This window comes from Lissotriton vulgaris, chromosome 3_2 (assembly GCF_964263255.1).
Source record: "Lissotriton vulgaris chromosome 3_2, aLisVul1.2, whole genome shotgun sequence".
NCBI classification, from domain to species: domain Eukaryota; kingdom Metazoa; phylum Chordata; class Amphibia; order Caudata; family Salamandridae; genus Lissotriton; species Lissotriton vulgaris.
This window is the reverse complement of record NC_141690.1, coordinates 312,301,928-312,324,754: the sequence shown is the minus strand read 5'-3', so window position 1 is coordinate 312,324,754 and position 22,827 is coordinate 312,301,928. Positions and strand designations below refer to the sequence as shown.

Below are 22,827 nucleotides of genomic sequence, written 5' to 3'. Positions count from 1 at the left end.
GGGCAGGGCTGTTGGGATAGTTTCCTACCATAAACCTACCCCCTGCCTCATCTCCATATGTCCTCGTATTAGCAGGTGTACCCCAGATTAAAATAAACCAGAGGGAAACCCAGCATAAGTTAATCAATAAATATTTGTTTTGGCTGGTCAGACACAGGCAGTTTGCTTACAAAAAAGCAGGGGAGATTCTCATGACCAGCAGGGTTAGCTGGGTAGGAAATAGACCTGAAGACATCCAAGGGGACTGTGTTGTGATCAATTTTAGAAATCTAATGACTGTCCACAGAGTCTTGCACACAAACTATTTCAACCAGGACTTGGGCACAGAGATAAGGTCCCTCCCCCTTCGTTACTTCTATAAACCCCTTCAAATAACATCAATCAGGGCATATAGTAGTCCAGTGCAGGGCATGCGGAACCCAAACCATCAGAAAATTGGACCTATGTACCAGTTACCCAGACCCCAGCTGTTCTATCTACCTACATCCAACAGGTTAGGTGTCCTGGAGGAGGTAGACTAACTAATAGAACAACACAAGTCTGATCAGGCAAAAAACCTTGAAGGGAGCCACACGGTGAGGGTAAACACCAACACGTGGCTGTGTAACCTAAAGAGTATCCATGGGGAGGGGGATGAAAGAACAAAGATGCAAACTGAATCAGAGTAAGGGACAAGGGGGGTATAGGGAAGGGCTAACGGTTAAGAATCAGTAATGTAACGTTAACCAGCCTGACTTATCCATCAAAACCCCTATGATTTCGGCCCAGGGTAACAGCATAGGAAAGTCTGAAGGCCCAAGGCCTCAAGTTAACCTTTTTCAATCCAGTAGTGAGCAATAATGTTGTCGGGGGAGGAGCCCAAGTGACCCTCAGAGAGTGACATTGTCCCCAAATATCGATACTCTTCCTGGAAACCAAGATAAAGATAGACCGCCGACCACGCTGAGGGTACTCTCCTGGAACATTGCTTGTCTAAACAGCAAATTGGATTCCGCTGACTGGGGGTCTTTCGTAGAACAACACAATATCCTGAGACAGGGAGGATATATCACGGATGGGATTTGCATCCTTCACAATGGGTGCCATCACAAGGTGGTCTTTGTATATGGGTAGGTACACACCTGGGATGCCCGGCCAAGCAGATGGAGTTGTTCCCCAATGATATCTTGTGCATCCTACTCACCTTTACTCCTAAGTTCAAAATAGCATTGATCAATGTCTGTTCTAGACCCGTGAGGACAGGACATGACTTTTCGACCTTGGACCAACTGGCTTCTTTTATGTCCGTTATAGTGAATGGCACCTTTATGGTGATAGGAGGTGATTTTAATTGCCAATTTGAGCTCTTGGTCAAACCCAATGGTGGAGCTGTTTGCGAAGTAGATATGCTTTGGGATGTTCCCAAGCCGAATATTCCACCTATTAAGGCATGTGCCCCACTAGCCCCCCTGATTAAAGCATTCACTCTAAACCACTCATTAAGGGTGTGTAACAGGTGCACAAAATCAGAATCCCCGAGGAAGCATACCTTTAACAGAGTTGGCCACTCTTCTACAATAGATTACATCCTGGTAGAAACCAGGATGTTGCATAGGGTCATTGACTTTGCTGTCCTGCCTCTGCACTAAGCCTGGGCGGAGTATGCATAGTGGTGCTCCGCGGATTTCCATGGAGTTAAAAAAAAAAACTCAGTGGAACTACGCAGAGCTCTGCTCAGCCCATGCATGGTATGCAAGTGACCATAACACATTGATGTTGGAGCTACCGGTTTCTTGAAATAGTTCTTTCATAGAAACATACTGTTAGAACTGGGGGTCGCTAGTTGGCAGAGGTAGGTACCACTGTCCAAATAGGAACCCTTGCGTCTAGTCAGGGTACGGAGAAAACACTCTTAAATAACCTCTGCTCACCCTATGGGTAGCTTGGCACGACCAGTCAAGGCATATCGAAGGCAATGTGTAAAGTATTTGTACAAACACTCACAGTAACACAGTGAAAACACCACAAACTGACTCCACAACAGTTTAGAAAAATACAGGTATTTAATCTAAACTACACAAGACCAAAACAACAAAAATCCAACATACACAGTTCAAGAATATGGTTGCAAAAAGAGTTCTTAAGGTTGCGTTAAAATTAATTCACAGTTGTGTCACGTTTTAGCCAACAATACCTTTAGATGCGACAAAAGTTCCAATGAAAGCTGTAGCGTTGAAAAGCAAGCGATGCGTCACTCCTGAGACCCTGGGAGTCAATGCAACAACCCCGCTGGACGCAGCGGGTTTGTTGCGGTGACTCCGGTCTGTATGGGGAGGGATGCGATACCTTGCATGGATTCCGGTGCACAGGTTCCGGTGGAAGCGGCTCGCAAAAGTACGATGCGACGATCTCCGGGGCAGCGACGATCTCCGATGCGACGACGATGCGCGGCTCAGCCGTGATCTTCTCCTCTCGTGGCCCCTCGATGTAATGGCTCTGCGACGACCCTTGCAGCGACGTGATGCGGTCCGCAAGCAAGCGGTGTGGCGAACTCACCCAGTGACGACAGGCTCTGTGACGATACTCGCAGCAATGGTACCTCCCCGGACTGGACTGATGCGTCCGGCAAATGAAGGATGCGATGACTCTGGCAGCGACAACAGGCGCTGCGACGATCTCGGCGGGAATTTTCTTGCACTGACGGGGATGCGCTCCGTAAGCGAGCGATGCGATAAACTTTGCAGAAAGTTCTTTAAATCTTGGTTTACAGCTACAACTTCCAGAGGCACCACACATGGGCCAAGCACGCGGCAGGGTCGTGGACCAGGGTCAGTGGACTCAATAATTCTCGCCTCGGTGCCTACTCTAACCAGGGATCACACTCGGCAACTCTGGGCATTAGCTTGCCTCATCTCTACAACGGCCCCCCACATTCGCCGGGGATGCCTGGTTTCACCTTGGAGATACCCAGTAGGGACCATCTCACAGGGATAGCCAGGACGGGTTCCCCAGCGGTCTACAGCGCCACGACGCCTCAGGGCAGCAGTGCGCTTTACAAGAACACATACATTACATTACATTACATTACACTCCAGGAAGGACAGAACTCTCTCAGCAGAGTTGAGGGAAGCTGGGGGTGTCTTTTTGTTCCTGGGACTTCTTAACAGGGAGCCAGCTCTTCTCAGGCCCTTGGAGATTCCTTCAGGCAAGGGAACACAGCACAAAGCAAAGTCCTTACTCTCTCCTAGGCAGAAAAGCAACAGCAGGTCAGTCCAGCAGAGCAACAGCAGGACAGTTTTCCTTCTTCAGTTTCAGCTTTCTCCTTGGCAGAGGTTCCTTTCTTGATTCCAGGATGATCTAAAGTTCAGTGGTCTGGGTCCTGTACTTATACCCCTAATAGTCTTTGTTCCCTCTGAGCCCAGTCTGAACCAGTTCTGGGTGCTCCTTGAGCACTTTGTTTTCCTGGCCTCTCCTTTCCTTTCAGAGAGAGGGGCAGGGTCGTCAGCCGCCCAGCAGGAAGTGGAGCCAGCATTGTGGAAGGCAGGCACAGCCCTATTCAGGTCCAGGTGCTACCCCCTCCCACCACTCTAGATGCAGATGGAGCTATTCAGCCCAGGGATGGCCCACTCAGCCTCTGGGAGCCACCCAGCCCCTGCCACTCACAAACCAGACAGTCAATTCACAAACAGGCCAAGGCACACAGAAAGGTTGGACAAGGGAACAGCAACTTTCTAAAAGTTCTGTTCTCAAACACAGGATTTAAAAACCACCTTTCCTAAAAGATGTGTTATTAAATTCTGATTTCAGGGATACCAGACTTTTATGTGCTACCTTGATATGCGGGTAGCCACTGTAGCCAACATTCCCCATGATAGCCTATGGGCAATGTAGCCATACAGTAGTGAAAAACTAAAATGGCTGCCATTCACTACCAGAGCATTTCACCTGCGCTAGTACATGCTCTACCTTTCACATACACTGCACCCTGCCCAAGGGGATACCTTGGGCCTTCCATTGGGGTGACTAATGTGCACAGAAAGGGAAGGGTTAGGCCTGGTCAGTGGGGACACAGACCAGTAGGACATGGCAGTTCACAGACTGCACACAGGCACTGCGGTGGCAGGCTTGAGACACCATTTAGGGCTACTCATGTGGGTGGCACAATCAGTGCTGCAGGTCCACTAGTAGCATTTGGATCACCAGCCCAGGCAAACTCAGTGCACTGCCAATCATGGATAACCAATTACAATAACAATTTACACAGGGAGCACTTGCACTTTGACACTGATCAGCAGTGGCAAAGTGCCCAACGCATCTAAAGCAGCAAAAACGAAATTGTCAAGCGTCAAAAATACAGGAGGCAAAGGCATAAAGACAGGGGAAACCACGCCAAAGGTGCCAGGTCTAACACATACCTAGATGAAAGACTATCACTTACTAATAACAGGAGAAAAATATGTTGGCCGGCAATGCAACAATCCCCTAGCAAGATGGCTTCCCAATATAAGGCTATTACTTTGGCCCTACAGGATGTGAATAAGTTTATATCAGTGAAATGTGTTATTACCTCTATATCAGGTGTTGCAGAGATCCACAAAGTATTGACTTCCAAACTGGCTGATTTATTTTTCCCAATAGGACATCCCAGTGGAAAAAGAAATTCCCTGCAATCCTGGTTTGCTGGTAAATGTCGAGAGGCCAAATCAGCATTGCTGGAAATTAAATCAAAGCTGGCTCTATATAGGGAATACATTGCACTTGGGAGCTGAATTAATGGGACTCCTTGAGAATGGCCCTATCAGTTAATGACTTGAAGGTCTTTCGGAATATAGTCAACACAGGCTGTAGTGAAGGTAAATCGGCTCACACGCCTAATATTGTTGCAGAAACCTGGAAAGGTTATTACCAGGTCTTATATACCACCTGTGAGGCCGAAGGAACCAACTTAAGCACAGTAAAAAGCCCACAGCAGAATGCACCCTGGGAGATTATAGAGATAACCCTGAAAGAAATACTAAGTGCCCTAAGTAAAAGCACCAGGGCTAGATAAAATACCGGGGGATCTCTGCCGCTCAGAACCGTTAATCTGGGGTCCATATTTGTGGGCTTTATTTAATGCAGTACTGCAGGGTATGTCAATCCCCACAACCTAGGCTGGTGCTGAAATTCTTCCAGTCTATAAGAAGGGCTCCCCACTACTACCTGCTAATTATAGACCTATTAGCTTAATTGATAGAACACAGAAAATCTTTGCCCGGCTACTATTGGCACTTATTGGATGGACGATCACAAATCCGGAGTCCCTTTCAAGCTGGTTTCAGAGATAAACACCTCCACCGTTGATCACACTTGAACCGGAAAACCGTGATTCTAGAGGGATACGTTCTTTATTTAATGTTTGTCGATCTAAAAACTGCTTTCGACCTGGTACCCAGGGACAAGCTATGGCCTGATCTAAGTGACATTGGGGTCCCTATGATCAGGAGATTGCACAAAGCCACCTATGCTCAAATTAGATTCGGGAAGCATGGTGAACTCACTGCGCCTCTCGTAGTAAACAGAGGAGTCAGACAGTGATGTGTGCTAGCCCTTACATTGTTTTGTCTATATATCAATGCACTGGTTAACACATTTTATGAGGACAAGGACATTGATGCCTAGAAGATAGCATAAAATAAAATACCAACAATGATGCTTGCTGATGACACACTCCTGCTCTCTAAGTCACCAATGGGTATTCAGAGGATCCCTACTAAATGTGGTGCTTTTTGCAATAATAGAGGGTTGGAGATCAATACTCAGAACACCAAATATATGGTTTCAATCCAGCATGCACGACACACCCCTAATTCCTGTCTGAATGGCGCCCCACTTGAGAGTGTATTTGTGTTTGAATATTATGGGGTTATCCTAACGGAAAAAAAACGATTGGACATCACAAATTGATAAAACAAGCCTTAAGTTAGCAAAGTCAAATGGGGGGAGGGGGGCTGGCCAAGGTATTTAGGAATTCTTTTTGCAAACCCGTCGCCCCGTTCACTGAGGTCTATAAAGTGCAAATTAGGGGCACAGCTGTGTATGGGGCTGAACTCTGGGGGCATAGACCTACAAAAAACATAACTATAATTGTGATTAACTTCATCAGGCTACTATTTGGACTTCCTATTAGCACCCCACTCGTTCCTCTGTGTTTGGCTCTTGGTGTGAGATTGATCACAGAGGAATTAGGTCTCAGACCGCTAACCTTCTGGCAACGCATATGGGTGACCCGGGAATTGGTAGCTTACATATCTGAGCTTAAACAGATAATGGGTCTTTCAGGGGCAGGGAAAATTGTTTGCTCGCATACATTAGGAATACACTCTATAGTATAGGAAGAATTAGTATATGGAGTGACCCAGAAATATTGTGTCCCGCAACAATCAAGGAAGGAACTGGCTAGGAGGTATGGAGAAGGAAAACATGCTCACCCACAGGAGAGCTCAGTATTAGGCTCTCCAACAGTATCCTTTATGAAAATTAAAGACCAATATAATTTGGAGTGTTTCATAAATGAGACAGAGCCCGCATTAACAAGGCAGCTACATTTACAATTTAGGTGTGGGTCACTCCTCCTACACTCATTTTTGAACAAATAGGAGGGTACCAACCTCTGAGAAACTTTAGTTGGAGATGTGAGGTGGTCACGCAGCGCTATTCGAAACCAGCTAATAACTAGCCTGCCAATGGTTTATGTTTTACATCTCACTTGTCATCAGTAGGGTATATGTACTTTTCAAGACCTCACATTCCCCAACCAAGCCCAATGATTTTCCCCTCCCTAGTGGGTTTTAATTAAGATGGATCATAGATGCACCAGTTCAATCAGGATTAAGCAACCTAATGGACAGGATTTTTAATCAGAGTCGTTTGGACACATTGTAACCATTTTATGTTTAAGATGGTTATAAAGGGTCCAAAGACCACTGTCCAATTGTCAAAGGTTCAACACTATTATCAGGATTATCTTTTTTTAAACTTTGAGGGAGAATCAAACACTCAGTTTTAAGAACGTTTTAATAGGGCGCATTACAGTAGATTCAGTTCTTAGGGTTGTTGTTATATGCTGTCGTGAGGGTCCATGAACTGTGGCGGGTAATTTTATATTAATTAAGGATATTCCTGGGTTACTTAAATCTGTATTTTAACAACGGTTACATTAATGTAATGCATTGTAAGATTTTATTGCACTTGCATTTTTATGGTCTATTGACCGAAATAAAGTATTCAAACGGCAAATGGAATTTGCAATCCTTGTTGCTTATGGGTGTTATTTTAAAATTATATTTAATTGAAAGGATTGAACTCTGGAACTGTTTCATAAAACGTGATGCATTACAGTGTACAAGTTGTTCTCCTTTTTAACCCCTTCGCTGCGGCGGCTATTCCGTCGCAGCGGTAAGGGGGTAGGGCGGCCCCGCAGTGGTCACGTGATTGTGACGGAACCGCTCCGTCACGGCTCGCGGGTGAACTGTGCTTGTGACAGAACTGTTCCGTCACGAACGGGCCCGCTCAATGGAACGCGCCGCGCAGGCGCGCCGAGCGGGCCGTGACGGAACCGTTCCGTCACAAGTACAGCTCACCCGTGGCTTGTGACGGAGCGGTTCCGTCACAAGCACACAAGGGGTTAAGTCCATGCAGAATGCGTGAAAAAGATTTGTTTGGTTTTCTTTAAATTGAGAGAAAATATGTTTCTCTTCCACTCAACTTCACTATATATTAAGTATTTCATTATATGTAATCAAACTGAGCTAAATCTAATTGCATATGACCTGTCCTCGGAGTTTCCACTTGATTACGCGCTTTTAAGTCTACTACGGTCTTCTTTACATCCTGAAGATTTCAAAACATTTTTAATGGTCTTTCAGATTCATAATTTGACATTAATATCAGTCTGCTACATCAAGGAAAGCAAATCATTTTATATATGACAAAACATTTGCCGTGTTTATCAAGTTTCGTTACATTTTGGTCAAAGTAAACATAAAAATATGTTGTGTTCTGAAACTTGTAAACAAAGGGTGTGAATTTGCTTCTTTATGTGTTTGGAAATATGAAACACACCATGAGTAATAATTCATATATAAATAAATGAATATATAAAAAAAATAAGATCATTGCTTATGTGAAAGTTTCTAATATTATAGATTTTGCCAGATGTAAGTCCAGAGGGGTGTCTCAAATAAAAGAGCACGGCAAACCCTCCCTTTAGGTTCAGTCACTGCCACAGTTTTGACTGACTGGTGTCTTAAATAGTTGAGGAGTGGGAACAGTGCTATATTATCAACATTGGTTGTGGTAAACGGTGGGATGCCGTGGTAACCTTACAGTAATGTGCTGCTTTTGGCTGGAAATTTGGCAGCATTTGTTGACATATTTAAAGTAAACAACAGAACATAACAATAGCATGGACAACGCAACATAACAACTAAATGAAAACATAACAGGGCACAACAAAACAAAAAAGGAAAAACAGAATGCAACACAAAAACCAAGGCAAAACTCAATAACATCACAATGCAATAATGCATCAAGAAGCACAGCAGCCTAAAAAGCAAAATAGTATATCACCAACAAAATAAAATTCCACAAATCAATTGGGCAGAAATGTTCTAGTCACACATTATCAGCTTCAGAATCAGGTTTTCATAATATTGAGGTAAAAGGTGTTTGCAGCAAGCACTGGCTTAGCTTTCCACCAAGGAAGTGAAATATCATCAGTCCAAAATGTTTATGATCCAGCCCCCTGTTTCAAAAGTAAAAATATTATTGAGCTGGACATGTATATGTATGTGTATTGAGTGTAGGCAATATGGAGCTTAGTGGACTGCACTTTCTTTGTCGCAGAGAGTTTATATATACTATTTTCAGCCTGTTAAGGGAATTCTGGTGTTTATTTTGGCTTGTGGCATTGTGTGTGTGTGTGTGTGTGTGTACGGGGGTGGGGTGGTCTTGGCTGCATATAGATTCACTTTATTTAAACTCTCCACAGTTAAAGGATTTAGCGCATGTCTTTTTGTTTAGATATAGAGTTAGGTATAGTTAAGAACGACCTTGACATAAAAAATGCACTTATATCCAGTTGTAAATACTATATAATATTTAGAACCTGTAGGCACGTATGCTCCTAGGCAGGCACCAATACTTATCCTCTCACATTTAAGGGGTATTTGAATCGCTTGAAGTATCAAGGGTACTGGATTAAAAAAAAAGTTAAAGTTACTTTATAGATAGGTCAAAATGTTAGTTAGAATTTAATGTTCAAAACTCAACGCGAAAATAAATTGAACTGAAATAACTATAAATCATGCCCTCACCTTGCACAGTGTTGTCATCAATGATGGCATTTCAGAATGTTATCTGTGATGTTATTGATGATACAACTTGCCATGAGTGACATGCAACTTTTCTAGGAAATAGGAATCAGATAATAAGAAAAACTGGTGAAGAATATTCTGGGCACTAATCAATCATCAATTTTATGTGCATCTGTTGTTTATTGTGTTTTCCTTTTGCATGTGATATGGTCAGCATCTACCACCCTGATATCCCAAAACGCATCTACATTTCAAAAGTAATGGAGAACCTTGAATATGTTCTTTGGTTTAATTAGAAGGAGTGATATGTGATTGCACGAAAGACTACACAGGGTTAAGTATCGTAATCTGAGGTCTACAGTATCTCTAAAAGGAGGCAAACATAGTTGAGTAAGGATGAGCACACATTCTAGCCAAAGCCACCTTTGAGAGCTCAGGGAATATTATACATTGCTATTTTGTGAATAGTCATGTCATTTTTAAATTCCTTTAAAAGCCCTTATTAATCAACAGATATAAATGTGCATGGAGGGAACCCTTAAGGAAAGATTTAATAATCCTTCATAATATACAAATCTTTTTAGTTCAAAATGATTTTATTGAATTTTTTGACAGAGGTAAAACACAGAAATACATAGTTGTTCCTTACACCCATAGAAATGCCCTGTTTTTATGGCAGAAAATGTCGATAGAAGCAGATGAACAATTATTGAAATATATTCTTCAACATGTTTGCTTTTGACAAAGCATGCTCACTTACTAATGTGTGTGCCAATGATCTTAAAATGGTATTGTGTGTTGGTTCATAAGTAAACTCATGTAATTGAAATATGGATACAAAACCTTGACCCAGGCAATACATGCAAACCTATGGATCAATGTAATTATTTCATGGTAACCAATTGACTTTTATTTCCATAATTCATATAACAATGCACCATATTTTCACCTTTAAATGTGTGCTATGGCTTTAAAGATCCTCCTTGTGCATCTATTAGCACCTTTGGGTTATATCCCCATCAGTTTGTGGGGCAGTTGGCAGGCCCTGCCATAAGCAATGACATCACCTCCTACCTGATAAAAGGTGAACGTGCTCTGTCCTTAGGTCTGACAGCTCTTGAGCGTCAGGCATTCGGGTTGGCCGCTGCTCTTCTCATAACAATCGCTAGATCTATATACCAATATTTTGAAGCAGGAAAACGACCACGCTGCAGAATGCACGCACTAGATGTCCACAAGCCCATATTTTAAATTGTGTAACAAGAATATTAATATCTACATGGTCTTTTGTGTGTTGATATCTCAAGATGTGTTGGGGATTTTAAGCCAGAGGAATGGAAATCTTAGACTCTTCTTCTTTTTAAAGAGTTTCTGTTACCCTTCCTAAGTTTAATGCCCTTTAACTCAGGCATGATTCTCTTCCCCTATGAAAAAGGGTCCAATGCTCTCTCCTGCTCTCTCACTCTTTCTCTTTTCTGTATCTTTCGGAAATCAGACAGCAGTGCAGAGCACTTTCACTACCTTTTATGAGGTAGCAGGTGATGTCATAGCTGGAGGCAGGGATAGTCAGCTGTCTCTGGACCTACTACCCACCTGTGCCGAGGGAGCTCTCTTTGGGAATGGAAGCAGAGATTCCTCCATGGTGAGTAGCCTTCTCATCTCTTTAATACTGTGTTTACATTTTCTTTGCGGGGTACGTGTGATAGTAAAATAATGTGCGTAGACCAACCAACACTTTAGATCATTTCAGAATTCTTTTCATTCTGCCAGAAATCGAAGTTGCCCATTTAGAAATGGCCTCTACTACATTGAGTTGCAGCAGATCTATTTTACAACATTGAACGTCACACTGAATGAGAGGGGACTAGATTACTAGTATAACAAAATACTAACTAAAAGTAATAGACACAATTAACCACAATTAGAGCATTGGAATGTTGGGAGTTCCATTGAAAGAAAATTAAGTGCTCCAGGCTTCTAATGGCGGTAGAAGCCTGGAGCTCCAACATTCCAATGTTGTCATTCACAGCTGTTGCTGTGAACAAAGACCTCACAGATCCAGAAGGGTATTTCAATCCCCTCATGCTCCGCGAGGCCTGTGTTTTATTTGTTAGAACATTCTGTCCTCTAAAGAGTGGAAAGTTCTAATAGTCTTATCGCCCACAGTAGCTGGGCTGTACTGGCATTAAACTCCTGCTCCCTTTAATGCTGGAGCGGTCCTTTAATGGACTGTATAGACAGCTACGGTGGGCTAAAGGCTATAATAAAACATTGACATTTTAAACTGGAATCAACTATAATCTACATAGTAATTCATAATACTAAAAATCCATACTCCAGCAACTGGATCTAGTGGATGCCATTTGTTAAAGTGTCAACTGGAAATCACGGTTTCGCGACACCAGTACAACTGTATTGCATGTGGTTGTGTAATATGTGGTTTGCTGTGTTTTATTTGTCTAGATCTCATCATTTTCCATAACACTTTCTTTTTGCGTGTATTTTTCTTTTGGCATGGGATGATAACTCATTATAATTTACACTGTATTTCTTATGTGTACTAATAATGTTTCATTCTAGTCCTATTTTGGGATTCCTCTTGGGAAAGAAAGCATGAAAGTTGCTCTGCTCTGAGTGAGCAGAGCAAAGTCACTGCTGCGGTGTGCTACATCGCTCAGCATTTTGGAAAGACAAGATGGTTTGCAGAGATATATTCTCTCTGTGTTCTGCCTCCTGGGTACCTATTAAAGCTGCCAAAGTGTCAAAGATATTGTACAAAAGGGCACAAGAGGGTGATGCCAAGGTGTCAGCCTCCAGGGGACTCCAAGGCATGCAGTGTTCTTGTTACTTATCACCCTTTGCCTCTCCTACTTGGGACTTGTCACATTACGGCTAGAGGTACTAAAAGGCAATAATGCAGTTCACATACATCAAAGAATAAAAAAAATCACCTTTCCCTGCGGTGTTATTCAGAGTGATTGATGAAAGAATGTTTTTGAGCCTAAAGTCCCCCTGTTATTAAATGGATAGGGATTTTGAGACAAAACTGTCCAGAGTTAGGAATTCAAGCAATGCATATTATGAATATACCTGTGCATGTTTACATCTTAACATTGCTTGCCTGTGCTTTACATCTGCTCAGATATCTCAAATATTCTGTCTAACATTGCATTAACAGGTCTTTCATGTGAGCCATATTAATCTGCAGATGATAGCTTCTGAAATCTCTGATAAATGTGTAGGACTTGCTGTTTCATTTTTTTGTTAGTGTTCCGAGCACATTTTGGAGCAGTCAGTTGCCAAGACTGATCTTTGCTTATGGTAAACCAGGAGAGGACAATGAGATGATTCTTGAAGGTCAGATCAACTCGCTTTTTAAATGGCCTAATGGTGAGCTATTTCAGGTGCCTTCGCGATTGATTGCTGATGCATCCACACTCTTAGACTTGCCCCAAGCACTTTCTGAAAAGTTCAAAATTAACCTGCGAGGTAACAGCCACCTAAGATTAATTGTGCATCATTCATGTGAAAGATTATGTACTTTGGTTGGACTCAATAAAACGTTTTTATTGTGCATTTTACTTTAAGCATTGGCTCAGTAGATTTGCAATGCACCAACACCAGCTTGCTAGCATCAGGATTTGCTGGGAATTCCAAGCCAGACACTGATTCACATTTGTATTCTCAATGGAGAATCCAAGAAACAGCCAAACAAACTTCAGGTATCCACACATGCTTTGGTTAGGCGATCACCCAGCATTGCAGAAGGTGCTGGTAGCTACTTCCGTCACTCTACATGTATACACCTACAAATAAATCAAAATGAATATTTAAATGTTAGAACTTAATGGAGGCCAATCGTGGGAAGAGCTGACATAAATTCCACCCTTCTGTTTATTTATGTACTTATTTGTAACCTAATACAAAGTATACAGTATCATGAGACCAGTTACAAGCAGAGGGTAAAAGGGAGAAAACACATATTAAGTATTCAGGGTGAGTCTAATGGGCTCCATAAGCATGAGAGTCCTTGATTTAGGCAGAGTATCACTGAGAGCCCCCTGAATCAGGTGAAGTGACACTGAAAGCCCTGTAAGTCAAGCAGAGTGACACTGGGAGCCCTGTGGGTCAGGCACAGTGACACTGAGAGCCCTGTGATTTAGGCAGAGTATCACTGAGTGCCCTGCAAATCAGGTGAAGTGACACTGATAGCCCTGTGAGTCAGGCACAGTGACACTGATAGCCCTGTGAGTCAGGCAGACTGACACTGGGAGCCCAGTGAGTCAGGCACAGTGACACTGAGAGCCCTGTAAGTCAGGCAGAGTTACACTGGGAGCCCTGTGAGTCAGGCAGACTGACACTGGGAGCCCAGTGAGTCAGGCACAGTGACACTGAGAGCCCTGTGATTTAGGCAGAGTATCACTGAGTGCCCTGCAAATCAGGTGAAGTGACACTGATAGCCCTGTGAGTCAGGCACAGTGACACTGATAGCCCTGTGAGTCAGGCAGACTGACACTGGGAGCCCAGTGAGTCAGGCACAGTGACACTGAGAGCCCTGTAAGTCAGGCAGAGTTACACTGGGAGCCCTGTGAGTCAGGCAGACTGACACTGGGAGCCCAGTGAGTCAGGCACAGTGACACTGAGAGCCCTGTGATTTAGGCAGAGTATCACTGAGTGCCCTGCAAATCAGGTGAAGTGACACTGATAGCCCTGTGAGTCAGGCACAGTGACACTGATAGCCCTGTGAGTCAGGCAGACTGACACTGGGAGCCCAGTGAGTCAGGCACAGTGACACTGAGAGCCCTGTAAGTCAGGCAGAGTTACACTGGGAGCCCTGTGAGTCAGGCAGACTGACACTGGGAGCCCTGTGAGTGAGGCAGAGTGGCACTGAGAGCCCTGTTATTTAGGCAGAGTACCACTGAGAGCCCCGTGAATCAGGCAGAGTGACACTGATAGCCCTGTGAGTCAGGCAGACTGACACTGGGAGCCCTGTGGGTCAGGCAGAGTTACACTGATATCCCTGTGAGTCAGGCAGACTGACACTGGGAGCCCTGTGAGTCAGGCAGAGTGGCACTGAGAGCTCTTCATTTAGGCAGAGTATCACTGAGAGCCCCGTGAATCAGGTGAAGTGACACTGAGAGCCCTGTAAGTTAGGCAGAGTGACACTGATAGCCCTGTGAGTCAGGCAGACTGACACTGGGAGCCCTGTGAGTCAGGCAGACTGACACTGGGAGCCCTGTGAGTCAGGCAGAGTGGCACTGAGAGCTTTCGCAGCAGGCACGGATCTGGGGCAGTAAGTCAAGGCAGAGATGTGGGGGTAAATAAAAAATAAAATTAAATGTACCTCCTTGCGACGTCTTCCTTGCTGCGTCCTCATCGTATCGTCTCTCCTACTCATCCCTCTGGCCACAACGCGGAGCAGGAAGCACCCAGGATTGGTCTGAGCATCGGAGTTCGGCACTCAGACAGGGACTGAGAGCCTGGGCATGTTCCCCACCCAATCTGTAATGCAGCCTGGTTGGAGAACATGCTAAGTGTATATGAATGTTTGGGCATCCCGAGACGGCGGGCCAATCATTCATTCACACTTAGGCAGTGAAAACCACTCCTCCCTCCCCTGCTCTGACAGCAGAGAAGCCCCGCCCCGCCCGGCCCTCCCCTGGCCAAGCTGTTGCGCCCGCAACAGGAAAACATAAAATGATAATAACATTGAGTTATCATCATGTTGTTTTCCTTACACTGCTGAAAAGCAGCGGGGGGATGCTCCCCGATATTAGCGGAGGAGCAGCCACTGTCTAAGAGCCCTGTGACTCAGGCAGAGGGGTGTGAAATCCATTCCTTCATAGCGAGTTACTGTTGAGATATTCTTTCTATTCTTCTAAAATCTACTAAAGAGGCACTTCCTCCATATCTGTTAACCTTTACGATGTTTCAATATGTTTTAAGCAGTTTTCATTTGGGATGCCAGAAGACAGACACTAGAAAACCTCAATGTGTGCTGCAGCTTGATTGGTAGAACTTTTGAGAGTTATTATAACAATGAACACTCTGGCATTGTCCTCTTTTTGACCTTCAATCAATCAATCATCGCATTTATAAAGCGCACTACTCACCCAGAGGGTCTCAAGGCGCTGGGGGAGGGGGGTCCGTTACTGCTCGAACAGCCAGGTCTTGAGTTGCTTCCTGAAGGCGAGGTGGTCCTGGGTCAGGCGGAGGTGGGTGGGGAGTGAGTGCCATGTCTTGGCGGCGAGGTAGGAGAAGGACCGTCCCCCTGTGGTGGCTCTTTGGATGCGGGGGACGGCGGCGAGGGCATGGCTGGTTGATCGAAGCTGGCGTTTGAGAGCGTAGAAGTTGAGGCGGCTGTTGAGGTATCCTGGGCCTTGGTTGTGTAGGGCTTTGTGTGCGTGGGTGAGGAGACGGAAGGTGATTCTCTTGTTGACCGGGAGCCAGTGCAGGTCTCTCAGGTGTCCGGAGATGTGGCTGCAACGGGGGATGTCCAGGATGAGTCGTGCTGAGGCGTTCTGGATCCGCTGGAGTCTCTTCTGGAGTTTGGCGGTGGTTCCTGCGTAGAGGGAGATGTTGAAGCACGACGAGGAGACGGCGTTGACTTGTCTGGTCATGGAGAGGGAGGAGTCCAGGATGAAGCCCAGGTTGCGTGCGTGGTCTGGGTGCGCTGCCTAGGGCGGGGGGCCACCAGGAGTCGTCCCAAGCGGCGGGTGAGGATCCCAGGATGAGGACTTCCGTCTTGTCCGAGTTCAGTTTCAGGCAGCTGTTCTTCATCCATTCGGCTACCTCTTTCATTCCTTCGTGAAGGTTGGCTCCGGCGGTGGCGGGGTCATTGGTGAGGGAGAGGATCAGCTGGGTGTCGTCGGCGTAGGAGATGATGTTGAGGTTGTGCTGGCGTGCGATGTCTGCGAGGGGGCTCATGTAGACGTTGAAGAGGGTTGGACTGGGCGAGGAGCCTTGAGAAACGCCGCAGATGACTTCGGTGGCTTCAGATCTGAACGGAGGGAGGCGGACTCTCTGTGTCCTTCCGGCGAGGAAGGAGATGATCCACTCCAGTGCCTTCTCCTGGACTCCGACGTTGCTGAGGCGTTGCACTAGGGTACGGTGGCAATAAGTGTCGAAGGCCGCGGAGAGGTCGAGGAGGATGAGGGCCGCTGTTTCTCCGTTGTCGAGCAGCGCTCGAATGTCATCGGTGGCTGCGATCAGGGCGGTCTCGGTTCTGTGGTTGGCCCGGAAGCCAGACTGCGAGGGGTCGAGGGATCCGTTCGTCTCGAGGAAGGCGGCCAGCTGCTTGTTGACGGTCTTCTCGATGACTTTTTCAGGAAACGGGAGCAGCGAGATGGGGCGGTAGTTCTTGAGGTCGGTGGGGTCGGCCGATGGCTTCTTGAGTAGGGCGCTGAGTTCGGCGTGCTTCCAGCTCTCCGGGAAGGTAGCGGCGTCGAAGGAGGTGTTGATGATGTCCCGCAGGTGGGATGCGATGACAGCGTCGGCCTTGTTGAAGACGTGGTGAGGGCAGGGGTCGGTCGGAGATCCGGAGTGGATGGAGTTCATCGTGCGGACGGTGTCTTCGGTGCTGATCGGTGTCCAGGCGCGGAGGGTGGTGGTGGGGGGCGGTGGTTCGGTCGTGGCGTTGGTCGGTTGAGTGCTGAAGCTGTTGTGTATGTCCGCGATCTTGTTGTGGAAGTAGGAGGCGAGGGAGTTGAAGAGGTCTTGCGAAGGGGTGATGTCGTTGTTTTCGGCATTGGGGTTGGAGAGCTCTTTGACGATGTTGAAGAGTTCCTTGCTGTTGTGTGCGTTGTTGTCCAGTCGTTCCTTGAATGCAGTTTTCTTGGTGGCGTGGATGAGTTGGTGGTGTTTTCGGGTGGCGAGCTTGAGGGCAGTCATGTTGTCCGGTGTTGGGTCTCTGCGCCAGGTTCTCTCGAGGGCTCGGCAGTTCTTCTTGGAGCTCTTGAGTTCGTCGGTGAACCATGGGGCTTTCTTGCTACCGGGTCTGCTGGGCGGGGTCCTCAGGGGGGCGAGCTCGTCTGCGCAGTCGCTGTTCCACTTCATGAGGTTGGTGGCCGCCTGGCTAGGGTTTGTTGTGCTGGTGGGGGGGTTCATGCTCAGGGAGGTCGCGAGCTGGTTGGCTGTGATCTTGTTCCAGCTCCTGCGTGCAACCTGTTGCTGGTGGTGGTGGACCGTGGTCCTTCCGAAGCTGAAGTGGACGCAGCTGTGGTCCGTCCAGTGGAGTCCGGTGGCGTGGCTGAAGGCAATGTCCTTGCTGGATGAGAAGACGGGATCGAGTGTGTGTCCGGCATAGTGAGTCGGGGTGGTGACCAGCTGCTTGAGTCCCAGGTTGGCGAGGTTGTCCAGCAGGGTGGTGGTGTTGCGGTCGTTGTCGTTCTCCAGGTGGAAGTTGAGGTTCCCTAGGAGGATGTAGTCAGCGGAGCAGAGGGCGTGCGGGCTGATGAAGTCGGCGATGTCTTCGCTGAATTGTGTGCGTTGTCCCGGGGGTCTGTAGATGAGGGTGCCTCTGAGGGTGGTCTTGGGGTTGATGTGGACCTGAAAGTGCAGGTGCTCGGCGGTTGCGGGGGTGTCCTCTGTGTTGGTCGTGATGCGGATGGTGTTCCTGTGGACGATGGCGATGCCTCCTCCGGTGTGGTTGATGCGGTCCCTTCGGATGATCTTGTAGCCGTCTGGGATGGCGATGGCGATGTTTGGGCGCTGAGGAGGCGTTCATCCAGTTTTCTGTGAAGAAGGCGACGTTTGGGGCTGTGGTGTCGAGTAGGTTCCAGATCTCGATGGCGTGCCTGTGGACGGAGCGGGTGTTGAGCAGGATGCATTTCAGGTGGCTGCTGCTGTTGCTCGTCTTGGTCTTGGTTGGTGCTGGAGTAGTGCAGGTCCTGATGCAGGTGAACTTGCAGGAGTTGCAGCAGAAGGGTCTGTGGGTGCGTCTCGGGGTGGCTCGGTAGCAACCCAGGGATCGGCCGGCGTTGAGGGCGTTGAGGGCGGCGGCGTCGTACGTCCGGCGGGTGGGCTGGGGTCTGCGGGGGCCAGGGGGTCTGGCACTGGGCGCGGTCCAGGCGCGGACGGGTGCTGACGGGCTTACCTTTGGCGCACCTTTGCCGCTCAGTCGGCGCTCCCGCTGCGAACGTCCGCTGCACGGTCGCTCTGGGGGTGTCATAAATCTGGAGCCGGGAGGGCGGGTCAGCTGGGAGGCGGGAGCGGGGCGGCCAATGGGCTGGTGGTGGGCAGGGCCGCAGGGAGGCAGCGTCGGGAATCGGCGCAGACGGGCGGCTCAGCGGCGGCTGGGTCGCTCGGTACAGACAGGCAGACAGGAAGGCATAGGCAGCAGGAGGGGTGACCCGGCCTAGTAAAAGGCACAGTGGTCACTCCTGAATCGCCTGCAGCACTTCCCTTAAATCTGGAGCCGGGAGGGCGGGTCAGCTGGGAGGCGGGAGCAGGGCGGCCAATGGGCTGGTGGTGGGTGACCCGGCCTAGTAAAAGGCACAGTGGTCCATCTTTTCCATCTTCCAATAACAGAGGACTGTGCAAAGAACACGATCTGTAAAACCTATGAAGATTCATAGGTTCATGGACTCTGGGGGGTAGTAGCAGTCCACTTCATGTCCTTGTCTACTTTTACTACATCAGTATTGATGATAAACTTTTGTAAAAACTACACTGACACTGAAACAGTGCTCCCTTTATGGAAACTCCAGTATATGTGCAGCATAATACTAGCGGATTGCCTAGGCAACAATGATGCAGTCCAGTGAGCTGTGGGGTCACCAACCATCTATGATGACCCTTAGTATGCTAGTACTGTTTTGTGACTAATGGATGCCTGATCCTCCTTGACGTTGATTGGATCCATGGCAGTATTCAACTCTTCAGGAACCCAGGTGTGGATACTCAATAACTACTACAGGTGTTATAAGAAGAATATCTATTGCAATGGCTCTGTCTGTACCACCAACCATCTGGACAAGGTTTCCTGAGATGACCCATGGGGCTTTTTCGGATACCTTTGAATACCTGATATGCTGCTCACAGCTGACTCCTTTAGTGGGTATGGGAATGGAGTTTTACTGAATGAGCACTCTGCATTCAACTTGCTAGGAAGGAAGTTAAGCTTCTAGCAATGAACATTGAAATATTCAGGTGAAGGACTGATGCAGTACAAAACGTTATATTTCATTAGGCTGATTAATAGAGGCACCGGTTCAAACTGGCAAGTTCAATAGATTTAGCAGTAAGAAGGATGTTTTGTGAGTGGACATGAGTTGATTTAATTTGGCGCCATTAGATCAATTAAATATTTCCTTCAATGATTCTCACAATTAGAGACTCAACCTTTCTTTCCCTGGCAGGGAGGAAACACAATGGATCAAGGACTGAATGCAAATTCATCAGCAGCAGATGTGGCTTTAATGAAAGTTGTTATGTAACATTACATTTTGCCGCTTTCTCTATTCACAAATGATCTTCCCTAACACATCCTAACCTATCTTGTGCTGTCTTATCTTATCCTATTATACTCTGTTCTGTTGTATCCTGCACAAGCTTATCCTGTCCTATGCTGCTCCATCCCATCTTATCCTATGGCATCCCAATACTATTTTAAGATAACCTATCCTATCCTGCTCCATCTCATCTTATCCTATGGCATCTCAATCCTATCCTCTCCTATACCCATCTTATCCTATGGTATCCCAATCCTATCCTATCCTGCCCTGCTTTGCCCTACACTACCCTACTGTACCCTACCATACCCTACCCTATACTATTCTATCCTATCTTATCTTATCCAATCCTATCCTATCCTATCTCATCCTATCCTATTATATCATGCATATGGCACCTTGGGCCAGATGTAGGTGGCCAAATACCGATCGCTAACGCTGAAATTCGCAGAATTTCAGTGTTTGCGATCGGTTTTTGGCTGAGAGCAATGTAGATGAGTTTCAACCTGCTAACAAAAAAATGAATCGCAAAATTTGTGATTCCTTATTTTGCTCTTGCATTTAAGGAGTCGCAATTTGCGGTTCTTTAAATGCAATGTAGGTAGCACAAAAGAAAGTGCACTTTAGGCTTAAGGAATCGCTAATTACCGCCAACTTCAATTTGGTGGTAATTAGCGATTTCCTGTGAGAAAGCACTTTTTTGCTTTTTTTAAGGTGCCATGTGGCCCACATTCATGCCCTTAGGGCATGTATGTGTGTCACATATGCACAAATGCACATTTCAGGGGTGCAGCAGGGTGTCCTTTTGACACCCTGGTACCCTTGAAATAGCTCCCGCTATTTGTGATTCTTTAATAGGGAATCACAAATAGTGAATATCTTTCCACTCATTCCTATGGGCCTCCTAGTCCATAGGGATGTTTGGGTCGGTATTCCTTATTAACGTATCTCCATTTGCGATTCGTTATTAAGGAATAATAAGGAATCGCTAATATTTTAGCGATTTCTACCTACATTAAAATTTGCAAGTCCTTAATAGCGAATCGGTAAAATTCGCTATTAAGGACTCACAAATTTGATATTACCTACATCTGGCCCCTTGTTAACAAAATAAATCTATTTTTAGCGTATTCTGAGATAAGGGAGACTATGAATAGCATATAATCTAACTAACCATATCGGTCATATCTCTCCATCAATATGGATTAGGAAATGCTAGAATAATCATGTGCATAAATCGCACTGCTTCACAAGAAATGTTTTGATTAAAAAGTTGCTCAGGTAAGTTGACATCAGAAATGCCAACAAAGGGAGCATGGAGCATCTTTCTTAGCTGTGGCATACCTGCAGCACGATGAGCAGGGAACAATGGCTTAGCGTCATTCCACTGGAGCTCGCGCAATCAGCCTTATTTTCCCTTGCTCTCTGCAGCAGGATGATGGGAAAATAGCAACGTGTCTCAGAACAGGGTGCTTAGTGCTGTGTTTGAATATGTGAAGCCTTTTCTCCTCAGAAGAATCCAGTCATAAACAGCAACACATCAGAAGGGTCCGGCCTGTAATCTCTTGTGAACAAACATACCTGCTTTACTGACAGAAAGTGACATTCTTAGTTTTCATTTATCCTTACCTGAGAGGTGCAGCAGCTCTTTCAGTGTTATGTTTTTATAATACCTGCTCTGTAGTATTGCTACTTGTTGGACCTGGCCCTCTTTGCAGGGTCACCCCAACCACTTTCCCTTCTCTCCTCCTGTTTGCACACTTTACCACTTCCAATCAGTGCTAAAGTACTTGTGTTCCCACCTTAAAACAAGGTAATATTGGTTAATACCCAACTATAATTTTTAATTTACTCTTAAGTCCCTAGTAAATTGGCACTACATGTACCCAGGGACTGTAAATTAAATGCTACTAGAGGGCCTGCAGCACTGATTACTCTCCCACTTAGTTACCCTTTTAAACATGTCTCAGGCCTTCCATTATAGAGCTTGTGTGTGCTTTTTAAATGGTCTTGGCAAATAAACCTTCTGCCAGGCCCAAACCTTCCCCTTTTTATACACATAAGTCACCACTAGAGTAAGCTCTGGTCAGCTCAGGGGGCAGGGTGCAATGTATTTTAAAAAAGTATTTAAAAAGGATAGCACATTCTTCTAAGTTGTACATGTCCTGGAAGTGAAAACCTCTCAAATTCATTCTTCACTACTAAACAGCCTATCTCTCACATGGTATTACTTTGGAGTTGCCTTATTACATTTATAATTGTAAGTTCCAAATAGGAAGTGATGTTGGGTTCAAGTTTGGTGTCTCTGGAATCACAATTTAAAATCCTAACTTATGGTGAGGTTTGATTTTAATTTGCCATTCCAAAAAAGCCCCTTTTAGACAGGTGGCATTTTCTTGCCTTACCCATTTGGTGCCTGCAGCCTGTCTCTGGGTCACATGACTGGGTGTGGGTCACAGTCGGGCTCTGTGTATCCCTCCTAGACAGGCACAAACAATAGGAAGTATAGGTGGGCCATCACTGGCAGGATGGGTGGGAAGAGCTGGGCACAGCCCCACTTACACTACCCTGCATTCTCACCTCAGCCAGCTTTGAGTTAGGGTAAGAGAAGTAGGGAATTCCATGCACTTCAAAGACACTGGGCCAGATTCACAAAGGTGAACTAAGACATTTGTTCTAAACTTAGATTAAAAGTCTAATTAACGACTTTGAGAATTCACAAAGGGCATTTACGAGTACTATCTTCATGTCCACATTTTCAAACACCCTTTGTGAATTTCCAAAGTCATAGGCTTAAATGTTTGGTCTAAGTTCATCTTTGTGAATCTGGCCCACTGTCTAGAAGCTTCTCCCACCTTCCATAACTAGGGCACCAGGGTACAAAAGAAGGACTTCAGGCACCCACTCTTCAGTGCACTTCTGGACCTGTGGATACTCCGCCAGGAAGAAAGACTGCCGGCCTGCTGATGGACTGCTGTGTGCTGCCTTCTTGCCTGGGTGAGAAGGACTGGACCTTCATCTCTTAAACCCAGAACTCAGAG

At 46.2% G+C, this 22,827-nt stretch overlaps 1 protein-coding gene across 2 annotated transcripts in view; it reads left to right on the top strand.

Moving 5' to 3' along the window:
* CTNNA2 (catenin alpha 2) overlaps window positions 1-22,827 on the top strand; it is a 1,094,935-nt gene that overhangs the window by 954,784 nt on the left and 117,324 nt on the right. The window contains exon 11 of one of the 2 annotated variants that reach the window (XM_086964426.1): window positions 10,831-10,977. The exons of the other annotated variant lie outside the window; for it this stretch is intronic. Coding sequence (XP_086820552.1) covers window positions 10,831-10,977 — 147 coding nt within the window. The remainder of the gene's footprint in view (window positions 1-10,830; window positions 10,978-22,827) is intronic. 2 annotated transcript variants of the gene reach the window in all.